At 48.1% G+C, this 21,261-nt stretch overlaps 1 protein-coding gene across 1 annotated transcript in view; it reads right to left on the minus strand.

Annotated features, from left to right (window-relative positions):
* Nucleotides 1–208: 208 nt before the first annotated feature.
* myo10l3 (myosin X, like 3) overlaps nucleotides 209–21,261 on the minus strand; it is a 217,982-nt gene continuing 196,929 nt past the window's right edge. The window contains exons 32-38 of the mRNA XM_080199296.1: nucleotides 20,077–20,374; nucleotides 12,446–12,653; nucleotides 11,368–11,504; nucleotides 8,719–8,839; nucleotides 7,072–7,512; nucleotides 2,698–2,889; nucleotides 209–1,486 (exon numbers count right to left, since the gene is read on the minus strand). Coding sequence (XP_080055422.1) covers nucleotides 1,373–1,486; nucleotides 2,698–2,889; nucleotides 7,072–7,512; nucleotides 8,719–8,839; nucleotides 11,368–11,504; nucleotides 12,446–12,653; nucleotides 20,077–20,374 — 1,511 coding nt within the window. The 3' untranslated portion in view covers nucleotides 209–1,372. The remainder of the gene's footprint in view (nucleotides 1,487–2,697; nucleotides 2,890–7,071; nucleotides 7,513–8,718; nucleotides 8,840–11,367; nucleotides 11,505–12,445; nucleotides 12,654–20,076; nucleotides 20,375–21,261) is intronic.

Raw genomic sequence — 21,261 nt, forward strand, 5'->3', positions numbered from 1 at the left:
GTCTCTTGTACCACTGCCATCTTGCTGTGGCACCAAACCAAATCAGCAAAGGCTCGAGATGGAACCCGGATCTTTCCTGCTTTACCTATTCCAGGAATTCTATTGACTGAGTGATCAGAGACACGGACTGTTCATTCAACCCTCAAATATCAGCATCTTACAGTGCCCAGCTCGCAGCTAGAATATGCAAAATCATCAGACAAAGCCCTTCAGATAATTGCTGTTTGTATTTGGAAGTGAAAAAACAAAGTTATAAAATTCTTATTGGGATATTTGCTTGGCATGTTTCAATGAGGCAGCTACAGATTCTCTCATCTTCTCCAATCTCAATACAGCATTAAATAATTTGTTACATTGGAGGAATTTCTTTGTAAAACCAGTTACAAACCACTTAGTATAGAAAGAGAGAGAGGGAGAGAGAGGGGGAGGGAGACTGAGAGACAGAGAGGGATAGAGAGAGACAGAAAGAGGGAGGGGGGGGGGAGAGAGAGAGGGGGAGATTGAGAAATGGAGGGAGAGAGAGAGAGAGACTGAGAAATGAAGGAGAGAGGACGGGAGAGAGAACAAGAGAGAAAGACAGACAGAGAGAGACAGAATGAGAGAGATAGATCAATAGAAAAAGAGACAGACAGATAACTCAATAGAGAGAGAGATGGACAGAGAGAGAGACTCACAAAGTTAAATAAGAAGATAGAGAGGGAGACACAGACAGACACAGAGAGAAGAGACATCCTCTGATCAGCAAGAACCATTAACAGAGCATCATGAAAGAGACTATTCGGCCCATCGTGCATCTGCTGGAATCCTCTCGACAACACTGCCTGCAGTATTTCAGACCGAGTTTGCACAGAGACCTTGATGGGAAAGTTGAGGGCGAATTGTCAGCTCAGGATTAGTTTTCAGATATCAGCGCAATGGTGGCTTTTCCTCATCTCCACTCCGGGCCAAATTCCCGGAGTTCCCATCACCTGTGATCCCACCTCCAGCTGCTTGGCCTCCACCTTTCCCCATGTTCATTGTTGGGACCCGTAACCTATCCCTCAGAGGACATCAATCCTCAATTTACCAGAGTTTGTGTGACAATCCTCTCCACAATTCCCAATGCCCGCTCGGAATTCCAGTGGGATCACAGCTTCTGTATAACCGGCATCACCCCGACCTCAACACGGTGTCGAGTGAGGCACAAGTTCAGCAGGAAAAGATAACAAAACCCAGCTCCAGATCAACGGTGGATCCATTAGGGGGGAACCAGGTCCACCAGAGAGGTGGGGGCAGGACAGAATGGGACTGGAAGCAGAGGGAGTGAGGGGGAGTGGAGTGATGAGGGAGGGGGGGATGGAGGGGCGAGGGAGAGGCGGGTGAAGAGGCAAGCTCATCTGCTCCAAGCACTATCTTCAGTGCGGTGAGTGACTCCTGACTTGATGCTGTAACGTTTCTTTACGATCATGTTGATGTAACCCTTCATTATCTTCGTTATCTCACCCACCTAAAGTCAAACAAACAAAGAACAAAATGAGAAACTGGAAAATCACAAAGTATCTCAGAGCGAGAGAGAGAAAACAAAGAACAAAGAAAATTACAGCACAGGAACAGGCCCTTCGGCCCTCAAAGCCTGCACCGACCATGCTGCCTGACTTAACTAAAACCCCCTACCCTTCCAGGGACCATATCCCTCTGTTCCCATCCTATTCTAGACACCCCTTAAAAGTCACTATCGTACCTGCTTCCACTATCCGCTCCCCCCTCCCCCGGCAGCGAGTTCCAGGCACCCATTGCCCTCAGAATGTTCTCAGCAGAAACTGAAAGGCAAATTCAGACACATGAGGATGGCCTAAACCGAGATCTTGTTTTCATGTCACACTATCTGTAACCCCCATGACTTGCCTGGGCTTGCAAAATCTCACTAACTGTCCTGTCTGGAGACAATACACATCTCTTTAACCTGTGCTTAACCCTCTCTCCACTCACATTGTCTGTACCTTTAAGACTTGATTACCTGTAAAGACTCACATTCCAACTATTATCTTGCAAATTGCGCTTGTGTCTATACAATATATATGTGTTTGTGAACACATCTCCCACTCACCTGATGAAGGAGCAGCATTCCGAAATTTGTGGCTTGTGCTCTCAAATAAACCTGTTGGACTTTAACCTGGTGTTGTGAGACTTCTTAATATTCTCCTTAACCAGTAGTGCAATTCCCCCACCCCTTTTACCCCCCCTCTATCCCACCTGAAACTTCTGTATCCTGGAATTAAAGCTGCCAATCCTGTCTTTCCCTTAACCAAGTCTCTGTAATGGATAAGGGCCCCTCTCCCTTCCTCCCTCCTTTCCTCCTCCCTCCCTTCCTCCCCCCCACCATCCCAATGGTTAAGTGGAAATCCAGCCTGCCACCCCAATTGGAACTCCCGAGAGGAGCCCCTGGCACTGTCCTCTGTCCTTTGCCAGGGCAGTGCCAGGGGCTAGTGCCAGAGGACAGTGCCTGGGCGCATCCCTCTCCCCTGCAGGAGGGCTATACATACCTTTATGCCCTCAGTGGACTCCATTTGTTTGGATCATCCCAATGATTCACAACCCTCTGAGTGAAGAATTGTCTCTGTATCTCATCCTAACTGACTGGTTCCTCCTGAGACTGATCCCTACAATAAAGCACCATCTCTCATGGTCACACCTGAGGTTACTCATCAACTCTCTCACCTGTGGAGTTTCAAAGAACATTTCCCGTTCATCAACCGTGATCTTGTAGGTGTTTGGGAGCGGAGCACCAAAGAACACAATGTGTTCGTACGGGAAGGTTTCCAATGGCCGGGCATCACCCCGTTTGTAGATGGAAATGTTTTCAGCGCTGACACCCATCCACAGCTCGCTGGGAAATCCACCCTCCTTACACTGCAACCAACCAAAGAGCATTAGCATCCATAGGAACCAATCAGAAGGCATTAGCATCCACAGGAACCAATCAGAAAGGGAAGTGGAAAGGAATAGAGCAGGAAATGGGGAAAGGCCAGATGGAGAAGGGTAGGCAGGATGGACATGGAGATAATGAGGGAGGAATAATTGGGAAGAGTGTGAGATAGAAGAGCAATGGGATGGGGAGGGGACAACACTAGTAACTTCGTCAACATAAACAAGGACCAAGTAGAAAGGGTTGAGAGCTTCAAGTTTTTAGCTGTCCAGATCACAAACGATGTATCCTGGTTTCCCCCCCTCCAACCATGCCCACACTATAGTTAAGAAAGCCCACCAATCCCTCTACTTTCTCAGAAGACTAAGGAAATTTTGCATGTCAGCCACGACTCTCACCAACTTTTGCAGAAAGCATTCTTTCTGGTTGTATCACAGCTTGGTATGGGCTCTTGCCCTGCCCAAGACCACAAGGAACTACAAAAGGTTGTGAATGTAGCCCAATCCATACACAAACCAGCCTCCCAGCCTTGGCAAAGCAGCCAGCATAATTAAAAACCCCATGGACCCTGGACATTCTCTCTTCCACCTTCTTCCATCGGGAAAAAGATACCAAAGTCTGAGGTCATGTACCAACCGACTCAAGAACAGCTTCTTCCCTGCTGCCGTCAGACTTTAGAATGGACCTACCTTGCATTAAGTTGATCTTTCTCTACACCCTAGCTATGACTATAACACTACATTCTGCACTCTCTCGTTTCCTTCTCTATGAACAGTGTGTTTTGTCTGTATAGACCATAAGAAACAATACTTTTCGTTGTATGAAAATAATGTGACAACAATAAATCAAATCAAATTATCTAAATCCTGTAATATTAGTCACACGGTCTCCAAACTCTCAGCAATGTCACAAGTTGGGCTTTTTTCAGCAAGAGTCATAGAGGTTTACAGCATGGAAACAGGTCCTTCTGCTCAACTTGTCCATGCCACCATTTTTTTCTAAACTCCTAAATTAATTCCAATTGCCCGCATTTAGAACATAGAACATAGAACATTTGGCCCATATCCCTCTATACCCATCTTATCCATGTAACTATCTAAATGCTTTTTAAAAGACAAAATTGTACCTGCCTCCACTACTACCTCTGGCAGTTTGTTCCAACACTCACCACCCTCTGTGAAAAAATTGCCCCTCTGGACACTTTTGTATCTCTCCCTTCTCACCTTAAACCTATGCCCTCTAATTTTAGACTTGTCTACCCTTGGGAAAAGATATTGACTATCTACTTTGTCTATTCCCCTCATTATTTTATAGACCTCTATAAGATCCCCCTTCAGTCTCCTTCGCTCCAGAGAAAAATGTCCCAGTCTATCCAGCCTCTCCTTATAACTCAATCCATCAAGTCCCAGTAGCATCCTAGTAAATCTCTTCTGCACTCTTTCTAGTTTAATAATATCCTTTCTATAATAGGGTGACCAGAACTGCACACAGTATTCCAAGTGTGGCCTTACCAATGTCTTGTACAACTTCAACAAGACGTCCCAATTCCTGTATTCAATGTTCTGACCAATGAAACCAAGCATGCCGAATGCCTTCTTCACCACTCTGTCCACCTGTGACTCCACTTTCAAGGAGCTGTGAACCCGTACCCCTAGATCTGTTTGCTCTGTAACTCTCTCCAACACCCTACCATGAACTGAGTAAGTCCTGCCCTGGTTCAATCTACCAAAATGCATCACCTCACATTTGTCTAAATTAAACTCCATCTGCCATTCGTCAGCCCACTGGCCCAATTGATCAAGATCCTGTTGCAATCGGAAATAACTTTCTTCATTGTTCACTATGCCACCAATCTTGGTGTCATCTGCAAACTTACTAACCATGCTCCCTATATTCTCATCCAAATCATTACTATAAATGACAAATAACAGTGGGCCCAGCACTGACCCCTGAGGCACACCGCTGGTCACAGGCCTCCAGTTTGAAAAACAATTCTCTACAACCACCCTCTGGCTTACAAAGAACAAAGAATGACACAGCATGGGAAACATGCCCCTAGGCATGTCAGGAAGCCAATTTTGTATCCATTTAGATACCTCATCCTGGATCCCGTGAGTTTTAACTTTTTGCAACAACCTACCATGCGGTATCTTGTCAAAGGCCTTGCTAACGTCCATGTAGACAACATCAATTGCACTGCCCTCATCTACCTTCTTGGTTACCCCTTCAAAAAAACTCAAGTAATTTGTGAGACATGATTTTCCACTCAAAGCCATGCTGCTCCTATTTCTTATGTTCTTATGTAATCAGTCCTTGCGTCTCTAAATGCCTGTAGATCCTGTCTCTCAAAATACTTTCCAACAATTTACCCATCACAGATGTGAGGCTCACTGGCCTGTAGTTCCCAGGCTTTTCCCTTTTTAAACAAAGGTACAACATTTGCCACTCTACAATCTTCAGGCACCTCACCCGTGACTGTCGATGATTCAAATATCTCAGCTAGGGGGCCCTGCAATTTCCTCCCACAACGTCCTGGGATACACTTCATCAGAAGTATAGTATCAGAGAGGCAGAGAAAGACGTTGTAGTTACTTTTTGAAGGCCCTGTCTTTTCAGCCTTCCCCCTCAAGTTAAATCACCAGTCAGAAGATAAAAACATAAGAAATAGGAGCAGGAGTCGGCCATCTAGCCCTTCGAGCCTGCCCCGCCATTCAATAAGATCATGGCCGATCTGAAGTGGATCAGTTCCACTTTCCCGCTTTCTCCCCATAACCCTTAATACTCTTATCTATCAGAAACCTATCTACCCGTGACTTAAATATATTCAGCGAGGCAGCCTCCACCACTTCAACGGGCAGAGAATTCCAGAGATTCACCACCCTTTGAGTGAAGAAGTTCCTCCTCAACTCCGAACTAAACTGCACGCGCCCTCCCCCCTTATTTTGAGGCTGTGCCCTCTAGTCTTGCTATCCTTTCTAAGTGGGAAAAATCTCTCTACCTCTGCCCTATCTAGCCCCTTCATTATCTCTATAACATCCCCCCTCAGCGTTCTAAACTCCAACGAGTACAGACCCAGTCTATTTAATCTCTCCTCATAGGCTAACCCCCTCATCTCCGGTATCAGCCTGGTGAACTTCCTCTGCACTCCCTCCAAGGCCAAAATATCCTTCCACAAATGCGGTGACCAAAACTGCACACTGTACTCCAGTTGCGGCCTCACCAGTGCCCTGTACAGTTGCAGCAAGACCTCCCTGCTTTTATATTCTATCCCCCTCGCTATAAAGGCCAACATTCCATTCGCCTTCTTGATCACCTGGTGCACCTGCAGACTGGGTTTTTGTGATTCATGCACAAGGACCCCCAGGTCCCTCTGCACCGTCGCATGCTGCAGCTTTTCGCCCTTTAAATAGTAATCCCTCCTACTATCATTTCTACCAAAGTGGATAACCTCAAATTTGCTAACATTATACTCCATCTGTCAGGTCCTCGCCCACTCACTCAGCCTATCCAGATCTCTCTGCAGACTTTCCACACCTTCCACGCAATTCACTTTTCCACTCATCTTCGTGTCATCAGCAAATTTTGTTACCCTACACTCAGCCCCCTCCTCCAGATCATCTATATAAATAGTAAACAGTTAAGGCCCAGCACCGATCCCTGCGGCACTCCACTAGTCACCAACCGCCAACCAGAATAGCGCCCATTTATTCCAACTCTCTGCTTCCTATTAGACAGCCAATCCTCTATCCACGCTAACACCTTACCCTCAACTCCATGCACCCTAACCTTCTGCAGCAACCTTTTGCAAAGCACCTTATCGAACGCCTTTTGGAAATCTAAAAACACCACATCCACCGGTTCCCCTCTGTCTACCGCACTAGTCACACCCTCATAGAATTCCAATAAATTTGTTAAACACGACTTTCCCTTAATGAATCCGTGCTGTGTCTGCTTGATCAAACCCTCAGATCAAGTCAGATCTCATCCTCAAAGGGAAGAGCAGCTGATGGTCATCTGGGACAATGGCAACTTTACCTTAGTTTCTTAAAGTAAATCCCATAACATGTTGAAGGTGAACTAAACCACCTTTTGGGGCCAAAGGAAATTATGGAGTGGAGAGCAAAGGGGGGGCAGATAATTCAAGGGGTAAATCCAGTCCAACATACCTCAACATCAAAGAGAGTAGAACCATATCCTGGCCATTCCATGATGATAGCCATGTATCTCAGCATAGCTTGATGCTGCTTCATCCCGCGAAGCCTCTTCCACTTGTCCATGATGCTTGTGCGAGTAGCTGACATCTCCTCTTTCAGCCACATCTCCAACATTTGTTCTTCTTCCATTTTCTGTTTCTTCACTGAGCCTGTTCGGAGGCTGAGGCGTAACGTCCCCTCCAAGAAACTCGACCTCCTCTTCTCCAGGGTCTGAGAGTTGAACTTTGTAGACTGGAAGATCTTGTTCCTCAGTTTGGAAACCGGATAAACTTCCTGAAGATTCAAGGAGAGCTTGTTGTAGTCTCCATAGACGTATTGGAGTCTCAAAGCCGCTAAAAGCTGCAGAGTATCTTCTGGAGCTGGGAAATGTCCACTGAGTAAACATTCATGGGCCTGGATAAAGATAAAGGCAAACTCCGGTTAGTCAGGACAACTCTGAGGTGACACAATGGCACAGTGGTTAGCGCAGCTGCCTCATAGCGCCAGGGACCTGGGTTTGATTCCCAGCTTGGGTCACTGTCTGTGTGGAGTTTGCACATTCTCCCCGTGTCTGCGTGGGTTTCCTTCGTGTGCTTCGGTTTCTCCCACAATCTGAAAGACGTGCTGGTTAGGGTGCATTGACCCGAACAGGCGTTGGACTGTGGTGACTAGGGGAATTTCACAATAACTTCATTGCACGATAGTGTACGCCTACTTGTGACAATCATAAAATAAACTAATAATGATTGGCCAGAATCTCCACCTTAATACTGAGAGAGTGGAACCACCAGCAGTCAGTATCTTAACTCTAAGAATGAGCGACAAGAATCACCACCTTAATATGGACCTGCCAGGAGCTTCACCTCAATAAACACCATCTACACTCTCAGCCTTAGCAATGATTGGGGATTGAACAGAACCTGCACCTTAATGAGCAGCAATCGAAAGATTCAGGCTCAGCTACACTCCATAGCAACTAAACAGCAATAATAATATCTCACTGAATACACTGGAAACGAGGGGGATCAATGCAGAAGGAGACCATTCAGCCTGTGTAGTCTGCATCGACAACAACCCAACCCAGGCCCTATCCCTGTAATCCCACATATTTACTCTGCTAATCACTCTAACCTATACATCCTGGGACACGAAGGAGCAATTTAGCATGGTCAATTTACCTAACCTGCACATCTTTGGACGGTGGGAAGAAACCGGAGCACCCAGAGGAAACCCGGAGGCTTCAGTAAGAGAGTCACAGAGGGTTCAGGGCCGGGCCGGGCCGGGCGGTAGTGTGGGCAGGGGGGAGACTCAGCAGAGGGGAGAAGGGGGGAAGGGGAGAGTCTGGGCAAAGTCACGGGTCCAGGGGCTGGAGGTGAGATTTGAGTCACAATCAATGGGATGAGGTGGGGTTGAGGTGTTTCTCGTGGGTCGGTGCTGACTCGATGGGCCAAAGGGCCTCTTCTCTGTATGATTCTAATAAATGAAATCTGTTGAATCCTCGATAACCAGTCCATCAGTGGCTGCGCACTAACTCATTAACCAGCTGACTAAGAAGCTGATATTAGAGGCAGTTTGTAAACTCAGTTTCCGTTTGTTATTGAGCGAGCGCTGAGTTCAAACCTGTTCGAACATGAATGCGAATTCCACTCCATTCTTTGCCACGTTCTCCACGTCCAGGAAGCAGTAGAGTTTGAAGTAAAGGCCCCAAACTCGGTCCACACTCTCTGCATTCATCACCATCCTACAGAGCACAGCACACATTAAACAGGAAGCTCACCCTCGCTCACCTCCCCTACCCGCCCGCCCCCTCACCCTCGCTCACCTCCCCTACCCGCCCGCCCCCTCACCCTCGCTCACCTCCCCTACCCGCCCGCCCCCTCACCCTCACTCACCTCCCCTACCCGCCCGCCCCCTCACCCTCGCTCACCTCCCCTACCCGCCCGCCCCCTCACCCTCGCTCACCTCCCCTACCCGCCCGCCCCCTCACCCTCGCTCACCTCCCCTACTTGCCCGCCCCCTCACCCTCGCTCACCTCCCCTACCTGCCCGCCCCCTCACCCTCGCTCACCTCCCCTACCTGCCCGCCCCCTCACCCTCGCTCACCTCCCCTACCTGCCCGCCCCCTCACCCTCGCTCACCTCCCCTACCTGCCCGCCCCCTCACCCTCGCTCACCTCCCCTACCCACCCGCCCCCTCACCTCCCCCACCCGCCCGCCCCCTCACCCTCGCTCACCTCCCCGACCCACCCACCCCCTCCCCTCCACTCACACCTGCCCCCACGCCCCCCCCTCCCCTCCACTCACTCTCACCCCAACCTCATCAATCATACATACCTCTCCCCTTCCCATTCCCCAACCTCTGTGGGAGGCTAGGGAGGAAATTGCAGGTCCCCAGCAGAGATATTCTGAAGATTGGAGGATGTAAAATATTGAGTCTTTGTTTAAAAAGGGCTGCAGGGAAAAGCCTGGGAACTACAGGCCAGTGAGCCTCACATCTGTGGTGGGTAAATTATTAAAAGGTATTTTGAGAGACAGGATCTACAGGCATTTAGAGACGCAAGGACTGATTAGGGACAGTCAGCATGGCTTTGTGAGCAGAAAATCATGTCTCACAAATTTGATTGAGTTTTTTGAAGGGGTAACCAAGAAGGTAGATGAGGGCAGTGCAGTTGATGTTGTCTACATGGACGTTAGCAAGGCCTTTGACAAGGTACCGCATGGTAGGTTGTTGCATAAAGTTAAATCCAGGGCGAGGTATCTAAATGGAGACAAAATTGGCTTGATGACAGAAACCAGAGGGTGGTTGCAGAGAGTTGTTTTTCAAACTGGAGGCCTGTGACCAGCGGTGTGCCTCAGGGATCAGTGCTGGGCCCACTGTTATTTGTCATTTATATTAATGATTTGGATGAGAATATAGGGGGCATGGTTAGTAAGTTTGCAGATGACACCAAGATTGGCATAATGGACAGTGAAGAAAGTTATCTCCAATTGTAACGGGGTCTTGATCAATTGGGCCAGTGGGCTGACGAATGGCAGATGGAGTTTAATTTAGACAAATGCAAGGTGATGGATTTTGGTAGATTGAACCAGGGCAGGACTTACTCAGTTCATAGAACATAGAACATTACAGCGCAGAACAGGCCCTTCGGCCCACGATGTTGCGCCGACCAGTTAAAAAACAATGACCCTCTAACCTAAACCAATCCCTTTTCGTCCATAAACCTATCCACGGATCTCTTAAACGCCCCCAAACTAGGTGCATTTACAACTGCAGCAGGCAGGGCATTCCAATCCCTCACCACCCTCTGGGTAAAGAACCTACCCCTGACATCCGTCCTATAACTACCCCCCCTTAATTTAAAGCCACGGTAGGGCGATGGGGAGAGTTACAGAGCAAAGAGGTCTAGGGATACATGTTCACAGCTCCTTGAAAGTGGAGTCACAGGTGGACAGAGTGGTGAAGAAGGCATTCGGCATGCTTGGTTTCATCGGTCAGAACATTGAATACAGGAGTTGGGACGTCTTGTTGAAGTTGTACAAGACATTGGTAAGGCCACACTTGGAATACTGTGTGCAATTCTGGTCACCCTATTATAGAAAGGATATTATTAAACTAGAAAGAGCACAGAATAGATTGACTAGGATGCTACCGGGACTTGACGGATTGAGTTATAAGGAGAGGCTGGATAGACTGGGACTTTTTTCTCAGGAGTGTAGGAGGCTGAGGGGTGACCTTACAGAATAATAGGATGCATAGGTCAGCTAGATAGTCAATATCTTTTCCCAACGGTATGGAGAATCTAAAACCAGAGGGCATAGGTTTAAGGTGAGAGGGGAGAGATACAAAAGTGTCCAGAGGGGCAATTTTTTCACACAGAGGGTGGTGAGTGTCTGGAACAAGCTGCCAGAGGTAGTAGTAGAGGAGGGTACAATTTTATCTTTAAAAGGCATTTAGACAGTTACATGGGTACGATGAGTATGGAGGGATATGGGCCAAATGCAGGCAATTGGGATTGGCTTAGGGGTTTTAAAAAAGGGCAGCATGGACAAGTTGGGCCGAAGGGTCTGTTTCCATGCTGTAAACCTCTGTGACTCTCTCCCATTACCCCATCCACTTGTCTGCCAGCCACGATACCGTCCACCTAAATCCCCAACATCCCTGATGGCAGTGTCCTTCTCTCTCATGCCTCTCCCGCCCCCTGCCCCTTGGTGTTTATGGATTTGAAATCCTATTTCCTCAATCTCAGGTTGCTCGAGTGAAATATCCTCACCTCTCAAACTTTGCCAGAATGTCTGCGACAATGACGCGACTCTCAATTGCCCTGTCTCCACACTCACTATGTTCAAACAGAGCAAACAGATTGAGACTGTCCTCCATCGCCAGGCCCCGGATTAGCTTTTCCACAACCTGCTCACCGACAGAGAAAGAAGCAGCCCTTAGAAATATCCATCACTCTGCCCCCAGAGGGGCATCAGGACAACCCCCTGCCCCCAGAGGGGCATCAGGACAACCCCCTGCCCCCAGAGGGGCATCAGGACAACCCCCTGCCCCCAGAGGGGCATCAGGACAACCCCCTGCCCCCAGAGGGGCATCAGGGCAACCCCCTGCCCCCAGAGGGGTCTCTGGGCAACCCCCTGCCCCCAGAGGGGCATCAGGGCAACCCCCTGCCCCCCGAGGGGCATCAGGGCAACCCCCTGCCCCCAGAGGGGCATCGGGGCAACACCCTGCCCCCAGAGGGGCATCAGGGCAACACCCTGCCCCCAGAGGGGCATCAGGGCAACCCCCTGCCCCCAGAGGGGTCTCAGCGCAACCCCCTGCCCCCAGAGGGGTCTCTGGGCAACCCCCTGCCCCCAGAGGGGTCTCTGGGCAACCCCCTGCCCCCAGAGGGGCATCAGGGCAACCCCCTGCCCCCAGAGGGGCATCAGGGCAACCCCCTGCCCCCAGAGGGGCATCAGGGCAACCCCCTGCCCCCAGAGGAGTCTCAGCGCAACCCCCTGCCCCCAGAGGGGTCTCAGGGCAACCCCCTACCCCCAGAGGGGTCTCAGGGCAACCCCCTACCCCCAGAGGGGCATCAGCGCAACCCCCTGCCCCCAGAGGGGCATCAGGGCAACCCCCTGCCCCCAGAGGGGCAACAGGGCAACCCCCTGCCCCCAGAGGGGCAACAGGGCAACCCCCTGCCCCCAGAGGGGTATCAGGGGGAAGCTCTTGCCCTGAGTAGACAGTGATTGGTTTCAGCGCAAAAAGAACAAACTTCATCCTTATTCAGCGAAATTCTCTGGTTATTGGAGGAAAGTGGCAGAGAGAATACTGCTTGCTGCTATTGGGTAATGAGTTGATGGTTGCCTCACCTCTCCTGCTGTGGTGTGGGAGTTAATGGTGATTTTACACGACCCTCCCCCGTGACAATAAACAGTGGTCACCATCTCCTGCTGGCTAATCAAAGCCTGGATCTCCTCCTGCGACGGAACAAACTCCCTTCCTTTGGTTTTCTTTAGGGATTCCAGAATGAAGTGAGCGTATTTCTCTAACTCCGTCCCAGGAAACTGCTCCTTAACCCTGTGGGAAAACACAGCAGAACCTGATCAGTAAGAAGCATGGGGAAACAGGCAACTACCCCAGACGGAGAAGGGGAGCCAGCGAGACGGGGAGTGAGTGAGATGGGGAGAATCAGCACTGAATTAGGTTCACATTGTAAATTCTGTGAAATCTTTTTCAGGTTTAGTTTATATTAAACAAGCTCTGACATTCAAGTAGGTTCAGTTAGAGAACTGCCGGTGTGGCAGCAATCATATTAATGATCTGAAAGCAATTAGTTCAAATGTTGTTAATGAGTGAAGAACATAAGAAATAGGAGCAGGAGTAGGCCATCTAGCCCTTCGAGCCTGCCCCGCCATTCAATCAGATCATGGCTGATCTGTCGTGTCTCAGTTCCACTTTCCCGCCCTCTCCCCATAACCCTTAATTCCCTTGCCTACCAAAAACCTATCTACCCACGACTTAAATATATTTAGCGAGGTAGCCTCCACCACATCAACGGGCAGAGAATTCCAGAGATTCACCACCCTTTGAGTGAAGAAGTTCCTCCTCAACTCCGTTCTAAACTGCTCCCCCCCCCCCCCATCTTGAGGCTGTTCCCTCTAGTCCTGCTGTCCTTTCTGAGTGGGAAGAATCTCTCTACCTCTACCCTATCCATCCCCTTCATTATCTTATACGTCTCTATAAGATCCCCCCTCATCCTTCTAAACTCCAACAAGTACAGACCCAGTCTATTTAGTCTCTCTTCATAGTCCAACCCCCTCATCTCCGGTATCAGCCTAGTAAACCTCCTCTGTACTCCCTCCAAGGCCAAAATATCCATGCACAAGTGCAGCGACCAAAACTGCACACAGTACTCCAGCTGCGGCCTCACCAGTGCCCTGTACAGTTGCAGCAAGACCTCCCTACTTTTATATTCTATCCCCCTCGCTATAAAGGCCAGCATCCCATTCGCCTTCTTGATCACCTGCTGCACCTGCAGACTGGGTTTTTGTGACTCATGCACAAGGACCCCCAGGTCCCTCTGCACCGTAGCATGCTGCAGCTTTTCACCCTTTAAATAGTAATCCCTCCTACTATTATTCCTGCCAAAGTGGATAACCTCACACTTGCTAACATTGTACTCCATCTGCCAGGTCCTCGCCCACTTGCTGAGCCTATCCAGATCCCTCTGCAGACTTTCCACACCCTCCGCACAATTTGCTTTTCCACTCATCTTTGTGTCATCAGCAAATTTCGACACCCTACACTCAGCCCCCTCCTCCAGATCATCTATATAAATGGTAAATAGCTGAGGCCCCAGCACCGATCCCTGCGCACTCCACTAGTCACCAACCGCCAACCAGAATAGCACCCATTGATACCAACTCTCTGCTTCCTATTAGACAACCAATCCCCTATCCACGCTAACGCCTTACCCCCAACTCCATGCACCCTAACCTTCTGAAGCAACCTTTTGTGCGGCACCTTATCAAATGCCTTTTGAAAATTGAGAAACACCACATCCACCGGTTCCCCTCTGTCTACCACACTAGTCACATCCTCATAGAATTCCAATAAATTTGTCAAACACAACTTCCCCTTAACGAATCCGTGCTGCGTCTGCTCTATCAAACCATTCTTCTCTCGGTGCCTCACTATTTCTTCTTTGATGACGGATTCCAGCATTTTTCCAATAACAGACGTTAAACTAACTGGCCTATAATTCCCTGCCTTTTGCCTGCTACCTTTTTTAAACAGCGACGTAACATTAGCCATTTTCCAATCTTCCGGCACATCCCCGGAATCCAGTGAAGTTTGGTAAATAATCACTAAGCCATCCACTATCACCTCTGCCATTTCCTTCAGATGTGGGTATGCCGGCGTTGGACTGGCGTAAACACAGTAAAAAGTCTGACAACACCAGGTTTTAGTCCAACCGATTTATTTGATAATAGACTCACAAGCTTTCGAGGTTTCCCTCTTCGTCAGGTGAATGGAGAGTTCTGGCCTCAGACAGAGCATATAAAGCACAGACAGTTTAGAGATTACTGATTAGAATGCGAATCCTTACACCTAACCTGCTGTTCAAGACCTGAAGTGGCTGACAATGTGAGTGGAAGGAGCACTGATCACAGGTTAAAGAGATGTCACATCTTTAACCTGTGATCAGTGCTCCTTCCACTCGCATTGTCAGCCACTTCAGGTCTTGAACAGCAGGTTAGGTGTAAGGATTCGCATTCTAATCAGTAATCTCTAAACTGTCTGTGCTTTATATGCTCTGTGTGAGGCCAGAACTCTCCATTCACCTGACGAAGAGGGAAACCTCGAAAGCTTGTGAGTCTATTATCAAATAAGTCGGTTGGACTAAAACCTGGTGTTGTCAGACTTTTTACTGAATTTCCTTCAGAACCCTGGGATGCATTCCATCCGGTCCTGGGGACTTGTCCACCATCAGTCCCGCTAGTCTATCAAGCACTACCTCTCTAGTAATCGCATTCAGGCTCCTCGACTCCTACCATCCTTCTATCTTTAATATCCGGCAAACTATTCGCGTCCTCCTCCGTGAAGACCGAGGCAAAAAACTTATTTAAGGCCTCAGCCATTTCCTCGTCTCCCACCACTAAATCCCCCCTCTCATCCTCTAAGGGTCCAACATTCATTCTAGCCAGCCTCCTCCTCTTTATATAGTTATAAAAGCTCTTACTGTCCTTTTTTATATTTAGTGCTAGTTTAGCTTCATAGTCTATCCTTCCTTTCTTTATCAACTTCTTAGTCAATCTTTGTTGATTTTTAAACCTCTCCCAGTCTTCTACTCGCCCACTACTTTTAGCCACTCTAAACGCATCAGCTTTTAATTTAATACTCTCCTTTATTTCCCTTGATAACCACAGCTGATTATCCCTTCTCCTACGTTCCTTCTTTACCATCGGAATATATTTCTGCTGAGCACCGAGAAAGATCTCCTTAAAGATCCTCCACTGTTCCTCAGCCGTCCTACCGACTAATCTGTGCCCCCAATCTACATTTGCCAATTCCTCTCTCATCTAGTTCTATACAACTGCAACATTAGACTCCAGCTCTTATATTCTATACCCCTTCCTATAAAGGCTAACGTACCATAAGCTTTCTTCACAACCTTCTCCTCTTGTACTGCCACCTTCAAAGACTTGTACACTTGCACCCCCAGGTCCCTCTGCATTTCTATACTCTTTACAGGTCTACTCTTTATCATATAACTCCCCCCTACATTATTTCTCCCAAAATGCATCACATCATATTTGTCAGGATTAAATTCCATCTGCCATTTATCTGCCCAGTATACCAGCCTATCAATATCCTGCTGTGTTGCCAGACACTGCTCCTCACTGCCTGCCAGTCCAGCCAACTTAGTGTCATCTGCAAATTTGCTGATCACACCACCTACTCCCTCTTCCAAGTCATTTATATACACTACAAAGAGATGAGGTCCCAGTACTGAGCCCTGCAGCACACCATTAGTGACAGACCTCCAGCTAGAAAAGGACCCTTTCACTACTACTCTCTGTCTCCTATTACCAAGCCAGTTATCAATCCATCTAGATCCCTGTCCTTGTATTCCATGAGCCTTAACCTTTTCAACCAACCTACCATGAGGGACTTTGTCAAACGCCTTACTGAAATCCATATAGACGACATCAACGGCTCGTCCTTCGTCGACCGTTTTTGTCACTTCCTCAAAAAATTCTACCAGATTCGTAAGGCAAGACTTCCCCTTTACAAAGCCATGCTGCGTATCCCTAATCAGATCGCAACGCTCTAAGTACTCATACATCCTATCCTTAAGAATCCTCTCCATCAACTTCCCTACCACTGACGTCAAACTCACCAGCCTATAGTTACTAGGGTTATCCCTCCTACCCTTTTTAAACAGCATAGAAAATAGAACATTACAGCGCAGAACAGGCCCTTCAGCCCACGATGTTGCGCCAACCAGTTAAAAAACAATGACCCACTAACCTAAACCAATCCCTTTTCATCCATAAACCTATCCACGGATCTCTTAAACGCCCCCAAACTAGGCGCATTTACAACCGCAGCAAGCAGGGCATTCCAATCCCTCACCACCCTCTGGGTAAAGAACCTACCCCTGACATCCGTCCTATAACTAGCCCCCCTTAATTTAAAGCCATGCCCTCTCGTGCTAGCTTTCTCCATCCGAGGAAAAAGGCTATCACTGTCCACCCTATCTAAACCTCTAATCATCTTATATGTTTCAATAAGATCCCCTCTTAGCCGCCTTCTTTCCAGCGAAAACAACCCCAAATCCCTCAGTCTCTCCTCATAGGACCTCCCCTCCATACCAGGCAACATCCTGGTAAACCTCCTCTGCACCCACGTTCGCTATCCTCCAGTCCTCTGGGACCTCACCTGTGTCCAAAGAGACAAAGATTTGCGTCAGAGGCCCAGCAATTTCATCTCTCACCTCCCTAAGCAGCCTGGGATAAATACCATCGGGCCCCGGAGATTTATCAGTTTTAATGCGACCTAAAAGCCCTAACACTTCCTCCCTCGTAATGGATAGTTCCTTCAACTGGTCTACAGCTCCCTCCAAGACACTACCAGACATCAAGCCCCTCTCCTTCGTGAATTCCGATGTAAAGTATTCATTCAGGATCTCCCCCATTCCCTTGGACTCTAAGCACAATTCCCCTCCTCTGTCTCTGAGAGGACCGATTTTTCCTCTAACCACCCTTTTGCTCCTGATATAGGAGTAAAATGCCTTTGGATTTACCTTAATCCTGTCTGCCAAAGCCAGTTCATGCCCCCTTTTTGCCCTTCTAACTCCATGTTTGAGCTCCCTCCTAGTCTCTCTGTATTCCTCCAATACTCTCTCCGTTCCCAGTTGCTTAGACCTAACATACGCCTCTCGTTTCTTCCTGACCAAGTCCTCAATATCTCTAGTAATCCACGGCTCTCTCATCCTACCTTTCCCATCCTTCCTCTTAACCGGCACATGTCTTTCCTGCAACCTTTTCAGTTTTCCTTTGAAAGACTCCCACATGCCGAACATGGACTTGTCCTCAAACAGCTTCTCCCAGTCTGTATCCCTAAGCTCCTGCCTAATCCGGCTGTAGCTAGCCTTCTCCCAATTTAGCACCCTCCCCTTCGGACAGCTCTCATCTTTTGGTAATATGATACAGGGAGGAAAGATATAGGAGGTATTTTAGTTTAGTTTTACATTAACACTGCAATGAGGTTACTGTGAAAATCCCCTAGTTGCCACACTCTGGCATCTATCTGGGTACACTGAGGGTGAATTTAGCATGGCCAATGCACCTAACCAGCATTAAGTTTAACTCTAAGTTTATTAAATAAGAAATTATGTTAACTAAATAACCAAATTAACAATGACAGGATGGCACAGTGGTTAGCACCACTAACTCACAGCACCAGGGACCCGGGTCCGATTCCAGCCTCGGGTCACCCACCCATGTGGAGTTTGCACATTCTCCTCGTGTCTGCGTGGGTTTCCTCCGGGTGCTCCAGTTTTCTCCCACAGTCCAAAATTATGCTGGTTACGTTGATTAACTGTACCAAATTGCCCATTAGTGTCAGGGGGATTAGCAGGGAAACAGGTGGGGTCATGAGGATAGGGACTGGGTGACAATGCAGGATCAATGGGCTGAATGGCCTCTTTCTGTACTGTAGGGATTCTGTGATTCTATGAAAGTGATGGAGCTGTGGGCTGCCATGTTTCTGGTTCCTGGTTGACTTCATCCGAGGGTCTTTAGTGAGGTGGGTAATGAAGCAGACAAGGCTTTGGTGTGGATTTTCCAAAATTTGCTCGTTTGTGGAAAGGTTCCATCAGTCAGGAAAGTAGCAAACATAATCCTTTGATTCAAAAAGGGAGGGAGACAAGAAACTATCAGATAATTAGCCTGATATGGGAAAGGCATTAGAATGTATCATTAGTTTATAACTGGACACTTGGAAAAACTCCAGCTAATTGGGACAAGTCATTGTGAATTCCTGAAAGGGAAATGATGTTTAGCCAATCGGTATTCTTTGAGTAACACGCACTGTAGATAGAGGGGAGGCTGTACTTGGATTTCTAGAAGGCATTTGATAAGGTGCCGCATCAAAGGTTATTGTGAAATATAAAAGCTGATGGAGAGGGGGTAACATGTTAACATGGAGAGAATATCGACTGGTGACAGAAAACAGCGTGAGCAGCAATGGGTCTTTTTCTGATTGGCGGGATGTGAGGAGCCGGGTCCCGCAGGGTTCTGTGATGGGACCTCAACTTTATACCATTTATATCCGTGTCGAGGAGATGAAGGAATGGGAGCTTAACTTTCAGATGTCACAAAAATAGGAAAGTATGTTGTGAAGGGGACATAAGGAAGTCACAGGCAGACAGTTTGGTTGAGTGAGTGGAACAAAAGCTGGCAGATGGAATAATGTGAAATTGTTCACTTTGGCAGAAGGAATAAAAATATTACTTAAATGGAAAACAGCTGCAGAATTCCACAGTGCAGAGGGATCTGGGTGTTCAATTGCATAAGTCACAAAAAGTTGGCGTGCCAGCACAGTAAGTAATTACAAAGCTTAATTCAATGCTATCCTTTATTATGAGAAGAATTGATTATTAAAAGTAAGGATGTTATGTTTCACTTATCCAGGGCATTCCCCTGGAGTTTGGAAGAGTGAGGAGCGACTTGATTGAAGTTTATAAGATTCTGAACAGTCTCAAGGTCGATGTGGAAAGGATGTTTCGTCTTGTGGGTGAGTCCAGAAGTAAGGGGCCCTGTTTGAAAAATAGGGGTCACCCTTTTTGGACAAAGAAATACTTTGTCTGAGGGATCTATGCTTTAGGCGGTAGCATTGTGTGTGTGTGTGTGTGTGTGTGTGTGTGTGTGTGTGTGTGTGTGTGTGTGTGTGTGTGTGTGTGTGTGTGCGCGCGCGCGCACGGTAGAGGGGGGCGGTGGTCACTGAATATTTTTAAAGTGGAGGTGGATAAATTCTTGTAACGAAAAGAAATCAAAGATTATTGGAATAGATAGGAATGTGGAATTAATCCTCTAACAAATCAGCCATGACCTTACTGAATGGTGGAGCAGGCTCGAAGGGCCGAATGGCCTACTCCAGCTCCTATTTCATGATCATTTGACTCAGATTCTGAATGCACAGATACCCAGACAGAAAACAGCTGAGGCAATTCCAGGCACCAAAACATAACCACCCAGGGGTCACATCACACACAGACTGAGGGGTGGAGGCAGGTAGGGGACTGAGGGGTGGAGGCAGGTAGGGGACTGAGGGGTGGAGGCAGGTAGGGGACTGAGGGGTGGAGGCAGGTAGGGGACTGAGGGGTGGAGGCAGGTAGGGGACTGAGGGGTGGAGGCAGGTAGGGGACTGAGGGGTGGAGGCAGGTAGGGGACTGAGGGGTGGAGGCATGAGAATGGCCAGTTGTTACTCAAACCTCTTGAGGTGGAACTTGAGGTAGCGAAGAATAGTGCGGCTGGGGAGGAAGGTGCAGCTCATGCAGCTGAGCAGCTGGAAGTGGTGCAGATTCCCTGTGCTCTTTGGATGAGGCATGTAGTTAGTTTGTTTAATCAACTGGCAGTAAATCTCATCCCGCAGGGATTTCAGATCCTGGCAAGTTTGAAGAATTCCCTGAATGATGGGAATGGGATCAGAAATGGCCTCCAGTTCCTGCAGTGAATTGAAGATCCGCACAGCCTCATCCTGCAGACTTGTGTATCCTTTTTCCTTTTGCACTGGAATCGAGGGAACAGAAAGAGAAAGATTAATCTGCTGTCTGCACCTCAGTCCCTGACTGAACCCTCTTTGGAATTCCATTCCTCAAATCTATCCTTCCCTCTGAGGACTCTGCCTCAGCCTAAGCGATAACCCATTGCTTAGCCCATCCTTAGGCCATCTTTCTTCTGGTGTGAACCTGGCTGGCTATTCAACTGGGTGAGTAGAACATGCAAGCCCAGCGGCTCCCATTCAGCAACCGAGTGTCCAACTGGAGGGATGGGTAAAATGTTGCTGTCAATTTTCCTATCCCTAAGTCTGATTTACTGACCCCGACATCCCCCACACCCCTGAACCCTGAGGGAGAGGGGGTGACATTGGACTAATGACTGGCAGATGGAGTTTAATTTAGATTAATATGAGGTGATGCATTTTGGTGGATCAAACCAGGGCAGAACTTACGCAGATTTAGGACTGAGTTGAGGAGGAACTTCTTCACACAAAGGGTTGTGAATCTGTGAAATTCCCTGCCCAGTGAAGCAGTAGAGGCTCCCTCATTGAATGTTTTTAAGGCAAAGATAGATAGATTTTGAAGAGTAAAGGAATTAAGGGTTATGGTGAGCGGGTGGGTAAATGGAGCTGAATCCATGAAAAGATCAGCCATGATCTTACTGAATGGGGGAGCAGGCTCGAGGGGCCAGATGGCCGACTCCTGCTCCTAGTTCTTACGTTCTTATCAGCTAGATAGTCAATATCTTTTCCCAAAGGTAGGGCAATTTAAAGCTAGATGGCGTAGGTTTAAGGTGAGAGGGGAGAAATACAAAAGGGTCCAGAGGGGCAATTATTTTACACAGAGGGTGGTTGATGAGTGTCTGGAACAAGCTGCTAGACGTAGTAGTAGAGACAG

Source organism: Carcharhinus amblyrhynchos, chromosome 11, assembly GCF_965287045.1.
Source record: "Carcharhinus amblyrhynchos chromosome 11, sCarAmb.v2.hapA, whole genome shotgun sequence".
NCBI lineage: Eukaryota > Metazoa > Chordata > Chondrichthyes > Carcharhiniformes > Carcharhinidae > Carcharhinus > Carcharhinus amblyrhynchos.